General features: G+C 34.7%; 1 protein-coding gene across 1 annotated transcript in view; it reads left to right on the top strand.

Moving 5' to 3' along the window:
• The window catches only part of COL25A1 (collagen type XXV alpha 1 chain), a 467,761-nt gene that overhangs the window by 236,403 nt on the left and 207,517 nt on the right, over positions 1 to 23,841 (top strand). Inside the window, exons 3-4 of the mRNA XM_059377104.1 lie at positions 16,852 to 16,896; positions 18,936 to 18,943. Coding sequence (XP_059233087.1) covers positions 16,852 to 16,896; positions 18,936 to 18,943 — 53 coding nt within the window. The remainder of the gene's footprint in view (positions 1 to 16,851; positions 16,897 to 18,935; positions 18,944 to 23,841) is intronic.

Genomic DNA, 23,841 nt, shown 5'->3' with positions numbered 1-23,841 from the left:
ATCGGGCTCTCTGCTCAGCGGCCTGCTTCCCCCCTCTCTCTGCCTTCCTCTCTGCCTACTTGTGATCTCCGTCTGTCAAATAAATAAATAAAATATTTTAAAATAAATTTAAAAAACCCTATTTTTTGGTTTATAAGACTCAAATCTGTGAAGCTTTTTTTTTTTTTTTAAAGATTTATTTATTTATTTATTTGAGAGACGGAGATCACAAGTAGGCAGAGAGGCAGGCAGAGAGGGGGGAGGCAGGCTCCCTGCTGAGCAGAGAGCCCCATGTGGGGCTCGATCCCAGGATCCTGGAATCATGACCTGGGCCGAAGGCTTAACCCACTGAGCCACCCAGGCTCCCCTGTGAAACTATCTTTGATGTCCAACCTCTCTTATTTATCATATCAAATTGAGCCTTCATGCTTGATGCTTCTTTTTTTTTTTAAAGAAAGATTTCATGTAATTATTTGAGAGAAAGAGAGCAATGTGCACATGCAAAAGGTGGGGCAGAGGTAGAGAGAGAGGAGAGAGAGAATCTCAAGCAGACTCTGCGCTGAGTGGGGACCCTGATGTGGGGCTTTGTCTCATGACCCTGAGATCATGACTTGAACTGAAATCAAAAGTTGGGTGCTTAGCTAACTGAGCCACCCAGATGCCCCCATGCTTGATTCTTCTTATTGAAATTATTTTTAGTATCTAATTTTTGTCCCACTGCTGCTATATTCTTTATTTATTTATGCCTTTGGTTTTTAAGAGACTCCACTTGACTTTGCTAACTGCTGAAAGGTTAGTCCTCCCCAAATACCTTTTTTCTGTCATTATTTCCTAAGGTCTTCTCTGACACTTGAGACCTTCTATAATCTAGACCCACCTTACTTATCTGATCTTATTTTACACAAAAATTCCTATTATAGTGAAGGTGGTTTCGTGGTTGGCTGCACTGGACATAGCTAGCCATGTTTATTCATGCCTATTCTATATCCTGCCTTATCCTCTATTTTTGTCTACATGTTAAGTCAAGCTTAGTTTTACCTCTCAGAGAATATTTTCCCAATTCTCTTCTTTGAGTGTCTGTGATATAACCAATGCCATGTACAGTATAACATTGTATTATATATTGGTTAAAATTGTTCTTTCATTATTTGTGTTTTAGACCTTAAATCTCTAACAGGATCATGAGATCTTTTCTGGAAGAAACCATACATATATACTATTGATAACATACAGAATTCTTGTCTGTCCTTTGACTTAAAATTTTTTTAAAGTCAACAACTTTTTTAGATATGTTCACCTTTATTTCACCATAAAATATTCAGGGAACAATAAAATTCAGTCAGATATCTAGGGAATTTATTTCATTTATAGGAATTCTTTTTTATGCTATTAAAAACTAACTTCAGGGGCGCCTGGGTGGCTCAGTGGGTTAAAGCCTCTGCCTTCGGCTCAGGTCGTGATCCCAGGGTCCTGGGATCGAGCCCTGCATCGGGAATCTCTGCTCAGTAGGGAGCCTGCTTCCTCCTCTCTCTCTGCCTACCTCTCTGCCTACCTGTGATCTCTGTCAAATAAATAAATAAAATCTTTAAAAAAACAAAACAAAACAAAAAACTAACTTCAAAGCTTACCAGTAAAACTTAAGAACTTCTTTAAAATGATTATGAAATGAAGAGGCTGAATATGAAGAATGATTAATGATGCATGACCTGATTAAGTCATATATATTCATTATTATGCATGTGGAGGGAGTATGGGTAGTGTTGAAATGGATAAAGATCCTAAATTCCTTATTTTTGTTCACACTCAAATGTAGATATGGAGAACCACTAAACAAAAATGTATTCTACTGAACATTTTACACAAAGCCCTTTGTGTAAGAAATTTGTTTTATTGATATTGTACGCTTTTTTTATTCAAGACACAATCTTTTGTATTTTGAAAAAACACATAATGGGCCCACTTGTTGGCACATGAAAAATAAGATTCCTTTTACTAAGGAGCATAAAATAGATTTCATGGTACCAGTTCCATTTCTGAGCATCATGGCTCCATCTCTATTTACACAGTTAACATTTCCCTTGAAAGTTTTGCCTCTAATGTTACTTGGTATCATAATAAAATGCCATATTTAAAATCTATTCTATTTTATGTAAAGCTGTTGTGAGAGCAAGTTGCAAAATTAAAATACTCAAATTCTACTTTGAAATTACCCTCTCCCTCATAACCCAAGCTGTAATTCTTGAACTTTCATCCCTGACAGTTAGTTAGACTCTATTAGAGGTCTTTCATAAGTCCTTTAAAGTTGATTGGCATTTGTAGTTAGGTCTTAGACATTTTACTTATTGTCCTCTGACACTCATCTAAATGTTGGCATGCTTTGAGGTTCTCATCTTTGTTAGAACAAAAGATGTCAGATAAAAAGCCAATATAATTTTGGTGGATTTTTTCCTTATTGTTTAAAACCATTAGAGTGTGTGTCTACCAAAATAAAAGACTTTCTTTCTTTTTTTTTTTTTAAGTTTGTATTAGTTTTTATACAACATAGAAAAAAACCCCTCAATTTGCAAAGTTAAAATTGTATTCTTGGATTGGCCCTTCTGCAGTTTCATTGGAAAATGTTTGCTTGCTGTGTGATGGATATAGCAGCATTGAAGTGCCAGAGTTATTGTGAAATCATATGGGGAAACATTTTATTCATAGAAGTCTACTCATAATGTTTTTGTATTCTAGGGAATTTGCCTGTCAGAATGAATATGAGATTTGACTGTAAGGAAACAACTGTGTTTGTTTTGAAGGAGGCAATGAAATTCTGTGGGGGTGGTTAGGAGATTTCAAGTATCTTTTTATTGGGCAAATCGGACTAGATTTTCTGGGAAAGCTCACCTATATTAGCATTTCTATGGAAGGCCAACCATTATCCTAACCTGTACTACATTTTGTTCTCAGTTAGTTTTACAAGATAACTTGACATTTTGTAGAGCACTTTTCATATGCATGACATTTCAAATACATCATATCATGGAGCATATTAGTTTCCTACAAGGCAAATAGCAGCTCTTCCCTAAAGTAGGAAAATGCCATTCCTATTCCTATTGAGGAAACTTAGAATAATGGTAAAAAAAAAAGAATTGGGTACTTTTACTTCATAGTCATATTAAAATGTTATTAAGCTGGCAGTGATATTGCAAGAAGGCAGAATTTATATTGCACAGAATTAGTTCTTGGGTATGTTGGGAAAAAGACTGGAGAGAAAAATGGACCAAATACATGGCATGGGAGAAAGCATTGTCACTATTATACTGTCTTCTTGAAATTAAATTTAAGTAAGGGGTGGATAAGAATTATGAAAGACTAGGGCTTAGGCATGGACAACTGGGGTTGAGAAATGGATTGGGTTTTCCTTGTGGGAAAACCTCATCTGTTGAGGCAATAAGTACTTCCTTTCATATTTCTGTGGAAATATAGTGGCCAATGGAATCATATGATGAAAATATATAAAATGATTACCTGTGTACTTCTATGCTGCTGGTTTTGAGAGAGACCAGTAAGAATTGAGACCGAAAGAGCAAAGATCTAGTCTCTCTGAGGTAGATATTATCTACATTTTGTAGATGAACTGGGTTTTACAGACCTAATCCATCCAAAGTCACACATCTAGTGTGTTGCAGAATAAGGTTCAAACATGTGTCCCTCTGCCTGGTTTCACAAATTGTACTTCACTGGGTTTCTGTTTTGTTTTTTAACCAGAAGAAATACTACAAAACTGTTATTGTTATTTTAGCTTTTTTTTTTTTTTAACGTCATCCATTTAACTAATATTGACTTATGTCCCAGGTACAGAGAACACAATAGTAAAAAAGGCACCATCCCTCATTTTTAAACACCAATATTTTTTTTATTTGTTTCACTCTCAATACTTACATGTAACAGGCTTGTTAAAACTGGTATGCATGCTCTAGTTAACAATACTGTATTGTACACTTCAAATTCTATAAAGAGGGTAGATCTTACATTAAGTGTTCTTACCATCAATTAAAAAACAAAAAAAAATAAAACAACATACATGGTATAAAAGTATGTTAACTGGGCATGTGTGCTAATCACAACCACCTAAATTACCCCATGAGTGTTTTCAGTGGATGAAGAGTGTGGGGTTCCTTTTTAGCTTTCTAAAGTAAGAGTTTAACTTTTGGCAAGTAATTTCTCATGATTATTTTACATTTAGAATGAGAAGCTAAAAATAAACGTATCAACTAGAATTGTAAACAGAGATCTCATGTAATACTCATGTAACAATTCTTTCCAACTTCATTTAAATACTCATGTAACAATTCTTTCCAACTTCATTTAAATACTCATGTAACAATTCTTTCCAACTTCATTTAAAGCTTCTGTTTTCCTTAATGGCAGCTCTGCGTGTTTGTCTCAGAAAATAGTGTTCCATGTAGGGTGCTTAATAAACAAGAAAGTCTTTAGTTTTGGAATTGACAAGTTAGGAGCCAGAGTGTCTGCGTTTAAATCCTTAACCGACCACTTACTAGATTTGTGACAGTTAACCTCTTTATAGCATCACTTTCCACAATTATATGGATATCACTCAACTAGTATAGATAAATGAAATGATGCATGGGTGGTACTTCATCTGGTGCCAGATGATTGATGAGCACTTCCAAATATTAACCGTCATCGTGATCCCTATCATTACGTCAAAGTACTTGTATTTCCCCCCATGACACTATGGGGTCATCAGGTTGGCTGAGTTGCACAGAGGGACCCTTGCCTTCTCATGCCTGCTTTGGCTGCTTTCATGCACCCTTCTCCTTCCTCCTTGGCACGCGCCCTTCCCCCTCCAGTACTCCTATTCCTATTCTGATGTCTTCTTCTTGACTTTTTTGTGTACTATTTTCCATCACTAATTTTCAGGGTTAAACCGGTTCTCTTATGATCGTTTTTCCCATTGCTGACTAACTTTAGCAATGGGCATGCTAAATAATTAATTTAATACCAGCTGAAAGAAATGTGGGCCATTGACATGTGTGTAATGGCATATGTGGTGCTGTTGTATTTAATTCATCCATCAGCTCTTTGGCAAAAGCTTGTGATATTGCAAAGCCATTAATGAAAACAAATTCCGGTTACCATTAGCCCACTCCCCCCCCCAATTTTCCATTGTTTCAATCTCTGATATATTAAGAGTTAACATTATTTATTGACTATATGAAGAACTACATTCAACCATTGATCTTGTTTTTTTTTTCTGTTACTTAAAAAATTCTTTTTATCTTTAAAGATCTGTTCACTGCTCTGCATTCCATTAGAAACATGGAATCTAGAGACTCCTTTAGATTTTTCTGCAAGCTTGGGAACTCAACTTTTTTTTTCATGTTAATATATTACATTGTGTATGTAATAACCACTCATTATAAAGCATATAATCTTACAAAGAAGCACATCTTTCTTTGTCCCAACCCCTACTCTCTGACATCTTGCAGCCCCCTTCCCTGCAAGTAGAAATAGAAAATGTTGTCAGGACAAATCCCCTGTTGGGTCATGGGGTAAAACGTCTAGTACCATAATAATGAAACACTTTATGTGTTGGAGACGAATGATAGAAATAACAACTGTGCCACATCAGACCTCATTAAAGTCAATGAACTGTAACATGGGACTATTTGTAGTCTTGAACAGTTTCTATTGACTGTTGTACTGTATTTATTATCTAAATATTGAAAACAGCAATAAAGACAACTCCTCATTTGCTGGAAACAAAGCCTCAACATAAAGCCCAGAAAAGATTCCATTGCACTTGGTTTGGAAATCCTTTTCTTTAATTGTGAAGTGAAGTTGTTTTCCAGTATGTTCTTGCGAGAGTCCCCAGTTGTCTCATAAATATGGTCATTTTCCCTTCATTATAAAATTTATAATTATCGATTAATTCTTGAGTAAACTTGAAGTGCCTCATTTAAACCAAGCACAAGCTAGAACTGAACTTTCATTGAGATAACAGGAAAGAAGTTTGGAAGTCAGTTTTGGCCCATTAGATGCCCTCAACAAGGCATAGAAACTCAACCAATTAAAAAAAAGTGCCAGTGATATAGTAATGTTGAGAATTACATTTACCATGATTCTGATGTAAGTTGCTTATATTTATTTAAAACATTTAAATGGCAATTGTTAAAATTTCCATTTTAACGTGGACAAAAATGTAGAAAGAGATTAAACAAAAGTCTTGTTCTCAATGCATTTCATGAGAAAATAAAAACATACTTTGCCAGAAGGGCATGCATAGCTGTTTAAAAATTCTAATGGGAAATATATTTTGGAATAAGTACCCCATTTTTTTTCTAAACTAGTTGCTTTAAAACTATTTGGCTACTACCCCAAGGAAGTACAGCATTTTACATTTAATCCAATGCACACATACATATCCGTTCAGTTAACTTTAGGTGTCCTAATGTGTACACTCCTAATGTTTTCACATTTATTATCTGCCTAAGGGAGTCTTTTCTCTTGTTCTTTTTTTTTAAATATCTTCCATAAGTTACATTGTTTTATCCTCATTAATTGAACACAATTTCTGTACATATTTTATGTTTCATAAGTTTAACTTGGAACCATTATCAGGAAAATCTTGCTGGTGTAAAAACTAGAAAATATACAGATTTATGAAAAGAATATTCATAAGATTACTTTAAGGATTTGATCTTTTTATTTGATTTTTAAGATTTCCTCAAGGAATTTGATAAAACCTTTCTAATTACTAACCTTAGGAGTCTGCTACATTATAGATATCCCTCTCCTTATTGAGATTATGATATAGCCTGGTTTAGGCTCAAAAGTAAAAATTGAGCCACTCCATTTTTGTTGTTTCTAACTAAAATACCAATGAACTGTTTTTACTAACAAACTATTAATTTTTATATTTTTTATTACTAGAATAACTTATAAGAATAGAATACCCTAAAACATTTCTTAGTGTGTCTCCTGTGTTTAAAAAAAAAAGAGAGAGAGAAACATACTTTTACAACTTTTCAATTGAACTCATTGCCTTTAAAATAAATAACATCTATCTGAATAACACTCTGTAGAGAGTTATGGAGCTTGGCTATTATAAACTTTAATTATTACCTATTATTTATTATGATTAACTTTCTTTTATAAACTGACATTCCATGGAGATTAGAAACTTGAGGAAATTTGAAACAAAAACACACACATAAAAGATATTTAAAACAAACAAGTCTGTATTACATATAGTGCAGTACATGCTGATCTAAATTATCTTGGGAAATAAATCTCCTGAATAAAAAAGTTATTTCTTTTAAAAATTAACACCATATGAAATAATGTTGGCATGATCAAATTGCCCATAGGCAGTATTCCTTTATAAGTTCATTGAGTGCTAAGTCCTATGCCAGTTGCTAGACACACAAGGATGAACAAGGGAATTTGTACCCCCAAGAGCTTCCAGTCTGGTGGGAGAGTAGAACAAGTAATAATAGTACATCTGCCTAAGTAGCCATGTTATAAAAAGAAGAAGCAGGCCATTGAGAAAATGAAGCAGTTTGGAAAGTTGGCGCTGGTTGTGTCCAGTCTTGCAAACTACGGAGGTATGAGATCAGAAGTGAGAAGTGGCTTGCTGAGTCAGAGAGCACTAAGCTTGGAATCAGGAAACTGGTGTCTGCTGTGTGGGACCCTCAGGTTGTTTTCACCTCTCTTGGCTTCAATCTTACATTTGCAGAGATATGAATCATTGAGGTAGAAGCTTGTTTAATCCGGTGAACTTTTACTGCAAATGGTTGCAATTCAGTATGGCATTGAACTGCTCATATAGTCAGGTATAAAGCACTATGAAGCTCTGTGGGCTACGTGACCTCTTGGGTATGCTGTACTATAGACATTTTATGAGAAATACCTTTTAGCTAATATTGTACTTCTACCAAGCATTTGCTGTTTAAGTCTTTTACTTCTAATTGTGGAATGAAAGGCTTTGGTCTATGTTGAAAGAATTTCAGGCATTAAGCAAGCAAGCAGGTGGGGGGAATTTGGAGAAGGCTCTGAAATTAATCTGTGCCTACTTGTAAGGTTAATCTAGAATGAATGAAGGTAAACCTGTTTTAGGAAGGCTGTCTCTTCTGTGCCCAGACAGGTTCCTCCCTCTTGAGAGCCATCTGCAGCTGTTGGAGACCTTTTCCTGAGATTGGGTGTAGGGGAGGGACAACCTAGGCTTGCACACATTTCTCCTGTAGGCCCTCTACACCAGCACAAATGGGCACACAGGACTTCAACATCTGCTTCCTGCTTCCTACTTGTCCTTTCCCTCCCTGGCTACCAGCTCAGTCTCCTGCTCTTTCCCTTGCCTTATCATTTCTATTTTTCTGCCTCCAGATCTCTGGATAAGAGTGTTTAATTTTTGGAATAGTTACTGTTATTTGTGGCATTTTTATATCATTTCTCTTACTCTTAAAGAGTTTCTTTGCCTCTGGAGATTAAACCACTAACTAAAAAAATTTAGCTTTTTATTAGGAGGTGTCAAATTGTTTAATTTTAATTTGAGGACTTACTACTTCTATTGATGAATATGACAGTAATATATCTTGGAAATAGTTTATAAGCTTCAAGAAATTCATGAGAAATGAAGGAAACAGTCATTTAACTATGTAAATAGTACTTTATGGTTTTCATCCTCACAATAATCATATAAAAGGGGGTGGTTTTAGTATTATTTACCAGATCTTTAAATAGAGTAAAATCAAAGAGGTTAATTGGAAGTTAGCTCAATTTACTCAGTAGTGAAAACCTTGAAGTCTCTTAACTTTGCATTCCATGTTCTTTCTTTATACTAACTTGCCCCTTTGAATATTTTAATTGGAAGGTAACATTAATTTCTCTCAATCTTATTCACACACACACACTCAACTTTTCTTAATGTAAAAATACTCAAATACATTTGAGTATTGAGTATCAAATACTATTGATTAAATATAACAAGGTAATATAAATAATGTGGAAAGAAGGAGCTAATCTTTAGTGAACTCCTATTTTGTGTTGTTATATATGTTCATTACCTTTTTCATGGAAATTCATTCAGGAACTCAAATGACCCATGTCAGTAGTGATCATTAGGTCATTCTCATAATAAGATATCACGTTTCTCCCTATTCTGAGGTTTTAGATAATCTAAGCATGATCACTCAGGAGATGAATCTTCCCTTTGTTTCTTTTTTAAAAATCCACTTCCCTGAAATAGAACTGACATGTAAAAACCATACATATTTAATCTATCAACTCAACAAATTTCACGATAAATATACATCTGTGGGACCATCACCATGATCAAGGCCCTAGACATATCCATTATCTCCCAAAGTTTCACTCCACCCTCTATTACTACTATTTTGTGTCTAGCATAAGATCTAGCTTCTTAGGAAATTTTACATATATGGTACACTGGTGTTAGCTATGGGCACTGTGCTGCATAGTAGATCTCCAGAACTTATCTTCCATAACAGTAACTACGTACCCTTTGACCATGATGTTCCCATTTCCCTCTCCTGTCAGACCCTGGCAATAACCATTGTACTCTCTGCTTCTGTGAGTTTGACTGTTTTAGACTGGACATATAAATACGATCACACAGTATTTGTCTTTCTATATCTGGATTATTTCACTTAGTATAATGCCTTTCAGGTCTATCCATATTATTGCAAATGGCAAGAATTTTCTTGTTTTTAAAGGCTGAATAATATTCCATTGCATGTATATGTCATATTTGCTTTAACCATTCAGCTGTTGATGGACATTTGGGTTTTTTCCATATCTTTGTTATTGTGAGTAGTGCTGTGATAAACATAGGAGTACAGGTATTTCTTTTTGAGATTCTGACTTCAATTTCTTTGGATAAACACCCAAAAGTGAGATTGCTGGATTGTAGGTTAGTCTCAGCTTTAATGTTGTGAGGAATCTCCATACTATTTTCCTTTGTGGTTGCACCAATTTACCTTCCCACCAACAGTACACAAGGTGTTAGGTGATGATATCTCATTGTAGTTTTGATTTTCATTCCTCTCATGGTTCAATGATGTTGAAAACATTGTCATATACCTTTTGGCCATTTGTAGGTTATCTTTGGAGAAATGTCTACCTAGGTTCTTTGCCCATTTTTAATTCCGATGGTATCTTCTTTTGCTTTTAAATTGTAGGAATGCCTTATATTTGGGGGGTATTAACCCCTTACCAGTTATATTGTTTGCCAATATTTTCTCACATTCCACAGACTAAGTTTTTATTCTGTTGATCATTTCCTTTGCTGTGCAAAAACTTTTTAGTTTAGTTTAAATCCACTTGTTTATTTTTTGCTTTTGTTTCTTGTGCTTTTGGTGTCATAACAAAAAAATCATTGCCCAGACCAATATCAAGGAGCCTTTCACTATGTTTTCTTCTAAGAGATTATAGTTTCTGTTCTCATGTTTAAATCTGTGATCCATTATGATTTGATTTCTTTCTTTTGTTTCTATCTACATTCTTTCTTTTTTTTTTTTTTTTTAAGATTTTATTTATTTATTTGAGAGAGAGAGTACACGAGAGAGCACAAGCATGGGAAAGAGCAGAGGGAGAATCAAACTCTCACCCAAGCAGGGAGCTCAGGAGCTCGATGTAGGACTTAATTCCAGGACCTTGGGATCATGACCAGAGCTGAAGGCAGATGCTCAACCAACTGAGCCACCCAGGAACCCTATCCACATTATTCCCCCCCCCCCCCCCCCCCCGAAGAGAGACAGCCAGAAATGTGTGTTGAAATACAAAAACAGGAGGTAAAAATGAAACAAAACAAAACACCAGCCCATTATGAGTTCTGAAACTTTTCTCAAACACTTCCTATTTAATTGTAAATGTTTATAGGTGGTAAAATATTTTACAAGGAAAAGTAAAATCCTAGTAAAAAAAATCTCTTCTCTGAGTACTCAGAAAGGTTATGTTTAAGCTCACTGTGACATACTAGTAGGGGTGGGAAAGAATGAATAGATTCAAGTAATAGGAGTAGAATTGACCAGTTTGGGGTAATTTATCTGCTAAACTGGATAAGGGTATTCCAGACATATGCCATAACCATATATATATATATATATATATATATATATATATATATATATATGAAGGCCCATATGTAAGCATGTTTACTTCTTGGCAAATATCTCACCTTAGAAAAGTCTTGTGACAGCTGGGTATGCCATTAGTAAGGTGTAGAGTGCTCCAGCCATATTAGTTTGGGACCAAAAGAATTGGCTTGGCTTAAGACACCTTACTATGATGTGATTTGATGACCCAGATGTGTCTCAAGTTGTGTTTGTTGACACAGATCTTTAAAGCATCATCATCATGGCTAATTTTTTTCAATGCCTATCTCAGGCTGACGGTTTGCATTGTCTTTAAAGCAACAACTCTGTAACATGAAGAGCACCGAGTGTCATGAATTTTCTTATTATAGAGAGCAATCTGGTTTTATAGCCTCCCTCCACTTTCCATAACTCATTCTTCATTTCATGAATCCTCTGCTTGTAAACTTTCACTTCCTCTGTTGCTGATAGCTTCCCATTCATATTCTCGAACCAGTTTCTTTTGCAGACTCATGGCTTTTGCTGATAGAATTCACTGAAAATTTCTGCTGCAAGGATCTGGCCAAATTCAGTGACTAAGAGTCAGGTTTTAACTTCTCTATTTGTTCTTAGAGTTCATGCCTGGCCAACACTTCATCACTCAGTTTGGAATGGAAGCAGTCACTATCTTTCTCCACTATTAATAACATCAGTTTTGTCTGGGCAACATTTATCATTTGTCTTTTCTGATTTTTCATTTTCTCACTCTAGTGCTCTGCCAGCTGTCTATTGTTAAATTCATCCCATCCAATCATTTTTGTTTAAAAATGATTTTTCCCTTAAATTCACAAGCAATATCAAATTGTCTTAGAGGCACAATAGACTTTTTCAGAATTTCTATTTATTCCCTTTTAAGCAAGATCTGTATCTATGTCTTTCTGAGAGTTTTACATAATTTATTACTTCACTAAGCCTAATATAATAAGCCTAATATAATATAATAAGACTCACTTCAGTCTTATGTTTCTTACAGTAACTGAAACATCCTCTTCTCAAATCTAGTATTTTTTTGGTAAACCTCATTGAGTTTATATTCTTACTTTATCACAACTTAGTTGAGCTTCATTTTCTCTCTCACATATTATGAAATTCTTTGTAAAACCTTTGACTTTCAGTAGGTATGTTTTGCCAATTATCTTTTCCATTTCCTTAAATTTTATTCTTTCTCAATTCTCAGTATAACCGATGTATTTCCCTCAGCATTTGGTATATGTATTTTTAAGATTTATCTATTCATGTTAGAGAGAGAGAAAAAAAAGGAGTGCACCCAAATGGTGGGGAGAGGCAGAGGAAGAGGGTGAGAGGAAATCTTTAAGCAGACTCCCTGCAGAGTGCAGAGTCCAGTGTGGGGTTCGATCTCAAGTCCCTGAGATCATGATCTGAGCTGAAATCAAGAGTCAGATGCTCAACTGACTGAGCCACCCAGGCACCGCTGGTTTATTTCTTTAAGGCTCCGATTGAATATTTAAGACATATGTGTTCAGAAATATTCTTTGTTTCTTAATATCTTCAAAAGATATCATTGCTTTTTTAAAATCACTTTTTCATAATTTAATATATTTTATTTTTTTTTAAAGATTTTATTTATTTATTTGATAGACAGACATCACAAGTAGGCAGAGAGGCAGGCAGAGAGAGAGTGGGAAGCAGGCTCTCCGCTGAGCAGAGAGCCCCACGCGGGGCTCGATCCCAGCACCCTGGGATCATGTCCCGAGCCAAAGGCAGAGGCTTTAACCCACTGAGCCACCCAGGCGCCCCTCATAATTTAATATATTTTAAATTATTTTTATACTTTATTTCAAACTAGTTTTAAACATGAATGCAATTTATTTTTATTGATAAATTCTACGGTTTAAAAAAGCATTCTTGAGGGGAAAATGAGAAACTACTTTCAATAAGCAAATAATAATTACAGATTTCTGAAATTTGTTATGAAAATCATGACTAGGATCTTCTGACATATTTTATGTGGGTGAGACAACAGTCAATCTAAGTACCTTCCACTGTAATTTTCCCTCTGGTAGTTATTAACATTTTCTCATTATTCTTGAACATTATTACATTTAAGTGTGATTTATTTCTATTGCCACTTGGGGTGTAAGTTCAACCTCAGGACTCCGATATTCAGTTCTGGAAAACTCTCATCTATTATCTCTTAAACAAGGACATCTCTATCATTTCTTCTGGATTCTCTTATTGATATAAGTAAAATTTTGTTCCTTGACAAAAATAAATAGGTAGGTAGGTAGATAGGTAATTAGACAGAAATAGAAATAGATAGATAAGGTCTTAGTCTTTTTGGACTACTATAATAAAAACCACAGACTGGGTGATTTATAAATAGCAGAAATGTATTTCTCATAGTTCTGGAGGCTGAGAAGTCGAAAATGAAGGTGGTAGCATTGTCACCTTCTGGTGAGAGCCCTCTTCCTGGTTCATAGTTAGTGTCTTCTCACTCTATCTGCCCAGAGTGGAAAGGGTTAGGGAATCCTTGTGGGGTCTGTTTTATAAGGTACTATTCCCATTCATGAGGGTCCCAGCATCATGAATTAATTGCCTTCTCAAAGCCCCACCTCCTACTACCATCATTGCTGAGGGTTAGAATTTCAACATATGCGTTTTGGGAGCATACAAAAGTTACATAGAGAGAGTAGTTACATAGAGAGAGAAAGAGAGAGATCAGTATCAGATTTGTCTCTTGGCTGCATTTTGCATTTTTTACATCAATTTGTTCTTCAACCATATCCAGGCTAGAATTTGAATATTTTGTTATATTTATTTCTTTTTATTTCAATGCCTATTTTGCTTTTTATTATCTTCCAGGTTTCTAAAAGTTTCTTTCAAATAAATTTTTTAAAAAGATTTTATTACTTTATTTGAAAGAGAAATCAGAAGTAGGCAGAGAGGCAGGTGGAGGGGGGAGAAGGCTCCCTGCTGAGCAGAGAGCCTGATGCGGGGCTCCATCCCAGGACCCTGAGATCATGACCTGAGCCCAAGACAGAGGCTTAACACACTGAGCCACCCAGGTGCCCCTCAAATACATTTTTTTAAAAAAATTTATCTTTTAAATCCCTTACTCTTCAATAGATGTTACTTCTTCATTTATCTCTTTAAGTATAATTAACATACCAAATTTTGTCTGATTTTTTTAAATGATTTTATTTGTTCATTTGATAGAGAATGTGTGTGCATGCATGCAGGGTGAGGGCCAAAGGGAGAGGGAGAGGGAAAGAATCCTAAGCAGGCATGTTGACAGTGGAGCTTACAATTTAGGGCTCAATCCCATGACCCTGAGATCATGACCTGAGCCCAGATCAGGAGTCAGACATTTAATGAACTGAGCCACCCAAGTGCTCCTGTCAGATGGTTTTTAAAAATTAATTTTAGCTGGAAATAATTCATGATCCTATTATTGAGTATTGCCTGTCATAGCCTTAGATTTCTTCATTTGTTTTGGAATTTTTTTGTGTACCCATTATGAGTAGGAGGCATTTTCTTTCTTTTGCTATAGTTTTCTCACTATGAATGCCTTTATTTTCTCTGTACTCACTCTTTTTTACCCAGTTCTTTTATGTTTTTTTTTTGCCTGACATCCTCAGCCTTCTAGACCAGGTTGGTCCTAAACTAGCATTTCTGGACTTTTGTCGCAGATTTATGTTGTAGATGTCATAGAGTTAGGCACCCAAACAGCAGATGCTTACTTTATTTTCTGATTGAGAGATTATGTCTGTATTCTTCAGCCATTAAGCCAGAGACTTGGTTTTCGTTGTTGTTGGTTTTTTTTTATTTGTTTGTTTGTTTTTCAGCTTGTTTTTAGCATTTCTAAGCCACTGATTCTGATTAGAGAACTTTTGTGTATTTATTCTCCAGAAATAGTACCTGTGGCCATCATTCCTCTGTCTAGAACTAGGTTCTAGAACTAGGTTCATGGCTTTATCCCTGCTTTCCACTTTGCATTTCTGTTCCATTTCTAGCCTGTGGACACACCCATTTCTTTTTTGAATACTAATTATTCTATTACATCTTACACATCCCATCCATCTTATACATAACCCATATCACCTCCTATGCAGACCACAGACATCATTAAGTATATAGTGTTTACTAACTGCTTAGCTTAAGTGATTTTGTATAGAAAAGAAAATCTGATTCCTAATCCTAAGGACCTTGTAAATATCAGAATATGTCAATATATTTTTGTGCATGTATGTTTGAGTGTATGTGTAAATAAATATATTTTTCATACCTATTAGGGTCCTACTAAGTTTATTTGCCTATTTATGTGATTCTCCTTCTATTCTCAGTTTGGCCAAGTTAATCCTGGATAGTATCCAAGAAATTTTACTCTATGCAAAAGGAAAGGAAGAAAGAAAGAAAGAAAGAAAGAAAGAAAGAAAGAAAGAAAGAAAGAAGAAAGAAATTAGTTTCTCTTATTCCAGAATACAGAGAGAAATCTGAAATTCTGAATAACAGTTTTTGACTCTGCTGCAAAAATTCTTCTCCTAAAATTTTCAACCAATTTTATTATTTGATTGTTTTTAATCTCTTACAAAACACAGATGGCCAGACTAACTCTATGTAAAAGCTTGAGGGGAAACTAACTGGCCCACTGATGTTTCTGTTCTCATGACAGTGTTTCCATGTGGAAGTTGGTAGCTCAGAATCCCGTTGAAAGCTGACTGGATGCTAAGGCCTGTGCTGCTTCTCTCTTAAACTTTCTAGAGTTTGGAAGTCATCAGTCCAACTTAGCAGGTCGTTCTTTAAAACCAGGAGAGTCTGTATTTTCCTTGGCCTCTTTCTTCCAGCAAATATTATAAGATCTTAATTCTCATTGTGGGATAATTATTCTTTTCTATTTGCCTGAACCATAATTCAGTGGGAACTAGTCCTACTCAAGGAAATGAAGGCAGAAATTATATAATTGAGAGTAATGGCTTGAAAGCCATGAATGTCTAGAATCTTGTGTTAAGTCTGATGCATACTAGCTAGGTGGTCTTTATAGGCAATTCACTGGGGAAAAAAAAAAAGAAGTTTTTTCCTCCACTTTCAAAGTGAATCATCATAAAGATTAAATATTTACTGACTGACAATAATGAGCTAGCTCCTTAGAAAAATAAGGCCTATAGCTAGTACCTAAACACTTTCCAATTAAGAATATGATTTTAACTCCACTGGTTCTCAATTAGAGAAATTTCACTATATGAAAATTCATATGTAATAAAATGGAAATATTATAAGGATTATTTCCTTTATGAATATATACTTTTAATTAACTGTGAACTAAATATTTTTAAAGGAATCATGATGGACCTGACTGAAGAGAAACTATTGTCATTTGTGCTCAGTGCTTTTAATTATTAATATACTACAACCTTTAGAAAAAAATTTTTCGTAAGAAACATGAAATCTCAACAGTACCAATTTGTAATTAAAGTCTTTCTTTATTGATGTTATCCAGACAGGATGAATGAAAGTTCTGAATGTTAATCATTCTTAAGTAATGCTAGATGATTAGACATCTGGTGTAGGTTTTATAATTAAATGAGGCTTAAGAGTTATGCTGATAGGATAATGCTGGCCTTTACAAATATCTGGTCCCTTTCTTGAGGTTGTCAGTTAAAAACAGTGATAAATTGTAGAAAATACTTACTAGCCATTTTTGAACAAGAAACAAAATATTAAAACCATGTTAAAAAATATATTCCTTATATTTTAGGCCCTCCAGGGAAACGAGGTAAGAGGGGCCGAAGAGGAGAATCTGGTAAGTCTCTCTTTCAGCTGCTCCTTGTCATTAATGTTTCAGTTAGATTCCTGCATCTGTTCCTCCTAATTAATTATTATATTGTCTTTCTAGAGGTTGCGCATAAGCTTGTGTATTTAAATCTCCTCTGCTAGACCTAGAATTTTTTTCATCTTCTTTCCATCAAACTGTAGGTAAAAGTTTGGAAAATATTGTTAATTTCTTAATGTTTGATAACAACTGGGACCCAATTTTGGGTTACTTTCTGCATCATGTGAAGTTGGGCCTTTCTGCTACAGTCAATGGTTTCTAGCTGCACACAGTGTGGCCCACGCTTCCATCTCCATAGAGAGCAAATGCAGGATCTTTATGAAAACATCTGCTTTGGGACACTGAGGCACATGTCTTGGAAAGCTTTATTGTTATTTTATCCAACTGGTACAATTTTGTTATGCTTTTACTCTCATTCATTTCAAAATTTGGAATTTTTATTTCTCTTGTATAACCCTAGAATTTTCGTGATGACAGCAGCCTCAGTAATCAATCCAGCATTTTCATTTTGTAGTTGAGGAAATGGAGGCCCTGGAGCAGTAAGGTGATTCGTCCAAGGCTGTGCAATAGTTTATGAGCAAAATTTGAAATGGGACCAATTGCCCTGGTGCCCATTTCAGTTGAGTTTTTGCTTTCAGGCCAAATCGCTGTATGTATCTTCCTCTTACCTTGCAAGGAAGAACTGATGGCCTGATAAGATTTCACATGATCATTGACATTTTTGGCATTTTAGACTTTATAAAACAAGCAAGACAGTAAGTATACACTCTTTTGGGTATTTGGTTTCAAAAAAAAATTTTTTTTTAATCTTTTTCTTCACTTTAAAGGTAATTTAAGGTTTGATTCTAGTGTGCTAAGAGATACCATCTTCCACTATTTTTTAGTAAGTATTTATCAATGTTAAAAACAAGCAATTTCTAAGTGTTAAAATAGCAGAAATACTAACCTACCCAAAAAAGCAACAGATTGATTTGCTGTGGGTTGTTGTGTGTTTTTTGTTTTTTATTTTTTAATTTTTGTTTTTTTCTTGGTCTCATTTCCTTTTTCAGAAAAGAAAACTAAAGATGTCAAAGTAAAAGGGATTTATGAAAATTCAGTAATTTAAGCAGTATAGCTGCTTAATTCCTTTTAAGTGTTCTTAAAAGTTATCTTTAAACCTCATTTATTCTAAATAATTGGATGCTTGTATAAGGATCCCTTTCACAATACAAAGTATTATATTAGAAGATGGTTTATAAATGTGTTTTAAGGAAAGAAGTAATGAAATATTAGTGGAACAAAATAATCAGTGAATTGATCTTTGTCAAAGGAAATAAAAAGGATTGGGGAGAAAGGTAAATATTTTGTACTGATGTGAAGTTTTATAGAAAAATTAAAAAGTCAGTTCCTAACTTATTGACTACTAAAAACTTGTGTTTTAATTGAATATACAGCATGGAAATATTGAAATTTTCTTAGACATTGCCTGTGTTTAGATGAAGATGTACAGTTTCAAAGAAACAAATATTAGAGTTTAGTGCTTTATATATTGACAATGCTACTGAATGAAAAAATATTCTTAGAACAAATCATGGGTAAATTTCTCATTTAACCACTTTATCACTCTCAGGAAAGTTATATATCAATTCTCTCTAACTTGGCTATCATAAATAACCAAAGATCCTACTGATTCATATTTTATCTAAATTTTTAGGTATAAGTAGGACGTCTTAAGATGAACCTCTCAGTAATTTATAGACAGGTCTCTGGGAATCTGAACATCCATTGAAATTTCATGTAAAATTTGAAATTCAGATAGATGTAAATACACTTTTCTGATGTGGTATCAAAGTTGTCCATGACCTAATAAAAAGATTAAGAGTCACTGAATTCTAAGTGACTTCTTCATCTTGTATTTTGCTGATGATTATGACAATGTTTTCATCTTGTGTTTAATCTTAATATTTTGTATCTTCACTAATTCATCTTCCTCTTTCTCTTATTCTCTCCAACCCACCCCCACCCCACAGGTCCTCCTGTAAGTATATTTGCTGCATTTGGGATTTTGTACATTAATTGGGATCAAGTACATTAAAACCTTGTTATGACATCAAAATATAGTCTATATTTCAATTAGAAAAATGTTACTGACCTTTGAAGAGTATTTAGTGTAGGGAAATTATTTTTTTTTAATTTTATTTATTTATTTGACAGAGAGAGAGATCAAGATCACAAGTAGGCAGAGAGGCAGGCAAAGTGAGAGAGGGAAGCAGGCTCCCCACTGAGCAGGGAGCCCGATGTGGGGCTAGATCCCAGGACCTGAGATCATGACCTGAGCTGAAGGCAGAGGCTTAACCCACTGAGCCACCCAGATGCCCTGGGAAATTATTTTTTAAGTAAAGTATTTTGCATATGTTCACGTGCAAAACATGTTTATTAAAATATTATTTTTAATATGATCACAAACTAGTTAGTCTCCTGGGAATTTTGGAATAACTTATGAAGCTCCTGATATTAAATACTTTTCCTGGAATTCTGAGGTTTCTCTTGAAGCAAATCCCCATGCTATTTCGCACTTCTTTTTTCATCTGTTTAAACTTGTATCTGAAATATTTGCATTTGCCAGTTCACCAAATGTAGATGGCAACATGATCATGGAAATGATACCTCCCGTGGGCTTGGTCTGGTACTCCCTCCTTAGGCAACACTCCCTTTGAAGTCTGTTGGAGTTTGCCTGCTTAAGAACATGAGATGGAGTCCTTGGAGGGTTGCACTTTCTTTTTTCTTTCCTTGAGTAGGTCAGAGCTCTAGCATTCCAGCCTGCTTTGCACTCACAGGAACAGATTATCTTGTCAGCTTTGAGCTAGATGTGTTTTTGAGTAATAATATCCTGGATATCTGTTGTCTGACCCCAGTGTTTGCATTGTCCACTGTACGTTTACAGTAGCAATGATCATTGGCCTTGAGATATTTGCTCATCCCGAATAGCCAGTTTGCTCCAGGGTTCAAAGACTCCACATTGGCAACGTATCTAACAGGCCAGCATGGTCTGGGGAGAGGGGCTTAGCGTATACTCGTTTACTTTATTCAGAGGAAGCATTGGCTTCCAAATATCTTTTGCAGTCTTCCTGCCAGGTTCAAGGTTGGAACATAAATCACGTTAGAAGTGACTTTGCTTCTGTAACTGACTTTCAGCTCCTGCTTAATGCTAGGCAGATGGCATGGCCCAGGTCTAGGAGCCTTAGTCTTTGACTTCCTATGTAAGCCTTTGTCTTTAAACTAGAAACAAACCATTACTACCAAGAGGAAACTCTGGAGATTACAGCCAGAATATAGTGTTCAAGGCTTTTTTTGTTGGATGAAAGTATTAGACATACCAAGAGGTAGTTAAATCTTGCTTCTGCCATACAGTGACATTCTGGGTTCTAGTATTTCCTTTTTGGCCCTTCAAAAGTTTTCAGCCGCCATACAGCCCCTCCCTTCTTGGGACTATCTAGTAGTCCAGGTTCTCCACTAAAGATTTAATTGTTCTTTCTTATTATATAGAAAAAAAAATCAAACTAATATGTTTAGGCATACCTGGGAGATACCGTGGGTTCAGTTCAAGACTCCTGAAATAAAGAGATAAACAGAATAAAATGAGTCAAATGAAGTTTTTGGCTTCCTAGTGCATATAAAAGTTAACGTTTACACTGTACTGTAGTCTCTTTAGTGTGTAATAGCATTATGTCCAAAACAAAAACAAGGTACCTGCCTTAATTAAAAAATACTTTCTTGCTAAGAATGCTAACCATCATCTGAGATTTCAGTGAGTCTAAATAACTAATCACAGATCACCATAACAAATATAATAATAATTAAAAAGTTTGAAATATTGTGAGAATTGCCAAAATGTGACACGCAGACAAAAAGTGAGCAAATGCTATTAGACAAATGGTTTCTGTGGACTTATTTGATGCAGGATTGCTACAAACCTTCAATTTATAATTAAAAAAAAAAAACCTAAAATCTTGTGAAGCCCGATAACGCAAAATGTAATACACATTTCTGTATATGGCAAGTAATATTCTAGGCACTCCACACACATACTTTCATTTTATCTCACATAAATTTTGGTATTACCATTCCCAATGCTCAGTGAGGGCAAGACTCACAGAAGTTAATTACCAATGATTGCACCTTTAGAGAGGGTTTACAATTAGATGTGTCTGGTTTTAAAACCTTTCCACTTACCACATTATCCCTATCCCTTATAAAATATGAGTATGTTACAACATGGATCACTGTCAGACAAGTTTGTCAGGCTATGGTCAAATCATATTCCTTGAAATAAGTAATTATATGTATTAAAAACATATCCAAGAAATATAAAGGTGTTGCTCTAGAAAATGAGCATTCAGACTGTCCCATCTTGATGGCATTTTGAAGAAGGTATACTGTGTTTCAAAACTGCATGAAATCCAAGAAATAAGGTATAATTATGAGTTTTAATAATAGTTGAGTTTATAATTTATAATTTTCATAATTCAATAAATAAATTAATAATTTGATAATAAATGAGTTAATAATACTGACTAAAAGATAATTGATGTCATGTTTAAAAAGATGAAAAACAATTGATTGCAAAAAAGAGAAAAAGTATCTATTGATCATGCTGTCTTTACTAATAGAATGGAGTCTTCTAGTACTTGGGACTCCATATCATGGGAACACTTATGGGTAAAATGCCTTATAATGAAATCCTTTGAGCCTTTAATTTCTAAACACTTATGATTTTCAAGAAGGATTAGTGTTTTATCAAATTTTACTTTAGAGTTATAAAATATTTCCATTATATTTCTCGCATCTGAATAAAAATAAATGAACAGTGACATCATTATGGTTAAATAGGTTTACCAATGATATATTTATTGAGGTGTAATATCTAATTATTGACAATTGTAATTTGAAGTGACCATACTCATCCTAGTTTTAGCATCACTTAATTGTATGTGTATTTTTTCTCGTTGCATTTCTTTTTCATGAACTGAAATCTGAAAATTTCTGTATTTTTATTTTTAGAGTAATTTTTCCCCTAGTTTTGCATTTAAAAAATATATTTAACTGTCTTCACAAATAAGAAAATTGGATGAAATATCAAAGCTTATGCTGCCATTTTAATGGCAATTGCCCTTGCTTCCATCCTTTAAATTCAGTGTATAGCACAAGGTGGTCTGAGAATTTCGATAGTCTTGCTGTTGGTGAGGAATCCATGGCACAGAGCCTGTGCCAGACCCCTTGGCAAAAGTAGATTCCTCGAGCTCCTTCTAGCTATGAGCTTTTGTGGTCCCATGGTTTCACATGTACAGAAAGATTATGAAGTGTAAAATCATGTCTTGTTGTGTATTTTCTTGTCGTTCATGTTCATTTGTTGTGAAATGTGCTCAGTAGGTACAACACCGCATTCGCACACTTAGGAAACATACAAATAAAAGATTGATTAGCCTGAAGGACAGTATCAGATCTCCTGCCACTAATAGTCACCTTTTTCATTGCCTTTCTGAAGTAATATCCTGAAGTAGAATTAAAAAAAAAAAAGCATAATGATAGAATTTAATTTAGCAACTTTCCATTTATACCTTCATTTGATATATTTTGGAAAGCTTAGGTATTGTTACACTAGAATTATGTCTGGCCAAAATGAGTATTCTCTGTCAGTTTCTATGTCTTGCATATTGAGATCATTTATAATTTAAACCTTGAAATACAACTTGATTTTGATCCCACATATCAATTTACTCTTTAGGAAGAAGCTATTCAGCTTAAAACTCAGTTACCCTCTTTGACAAAAAGATATCACTATCATAAGAGTCTCTATTATAGAAGGCTCCAGTGGAGTACTCTCATGTAATTTGCTTTTACATGGATATCAGGGACTTTTTTCTATTTTCTTTTTCATAAGGGTAACATGTATTCAAACATTGTTCAGAAGGAATCCATGAAAGTGGTTTGACTGCCTAGCTTGGGTATCATGAATATATTTGCTAGAATGATTGGCCTGACCATTGTGTTACCTGATTGCACACAGCATGAATTGTACCTTCTATTTTGGATGTCTTAAAAATACATTCATGTTTCAATAAGAAGCAAACAGTAAGATGAAAATTCACAAAGTGACTTCAGAGTTTTCAAATGTAGCAGATTTTGCACTATTTTGGACCATTTTTCGAGTCAGTGGAGGATGTGGTTTCTCTGTCCTTTTGTCCCCAAAGGAAGTGCTATTCTAATATTCATAGGTAGCAGATTCAATTGAGTCCTATAAGTGTAGCCAGGAAAGAGTCAGGAGACCTGTTTTAACTGGCTCTTTATTTGTATCGGTCTATCAAGCTGTATAATTGTGCTTGACTGACAGAGATATGATGTTATTGTTGGTAGCGTAGAACCCTCTGAGGTGTGAAATACGAGGCTCTTGTGCAGCCTATTTTGTCCCATCTACCTTCAGCAATTGTCAACTCCATTTGAAGCCCAGAATCTTGTTGACAGATGAATGAAGCAGACTTAGCCAAGTTAAGCTTACAATGCTATTTCTGCCAATATGGTAGATGAATTAGGAAAAGAAATCTCTGAGGAAATTTTAGATGAAAAACTCTGATATCTTTACTTCATATTGAAAAAGCAATATGACTTTTAAGTCAATAGTAAATCTTTTCCAGATACACTAATAATTGCAGTTTGTGGTAAACTTCCATCAACATGTCACTTTACAGACCAATTCTCATACCAGCCTCCTGATGTAGAGATTTATTATATCCATTTTACAGACTGAGAAACTGAGTGTTGGGCTGGTTAAGTAATTTTGCTCAAGCACTCACATTTAGCAGGAAGCTGAACCAAAATTTGAACCCATGTCATCTCTATCTCTCTTAAGCCCATTTCTCCCATTCCCATATCTCTATA

Source organism: Mustela nigripes, chromosome 1, assembly GCF_022355385.1.
Source record: "Mustela nigripes isolate SB6536 chromosome 1, MUSNIG.SB6536, whole genome shotgun sequence".
Classification (NCBI taxonomy): Eukaryota; Metazoa; Chordata; class Mammalia; order Carnivora; family Mustelidae; genus Mustela; species Mustela nigripes.
This window is presented reverse-complemented; position numbering and strand designations above follow the sequence as displayed.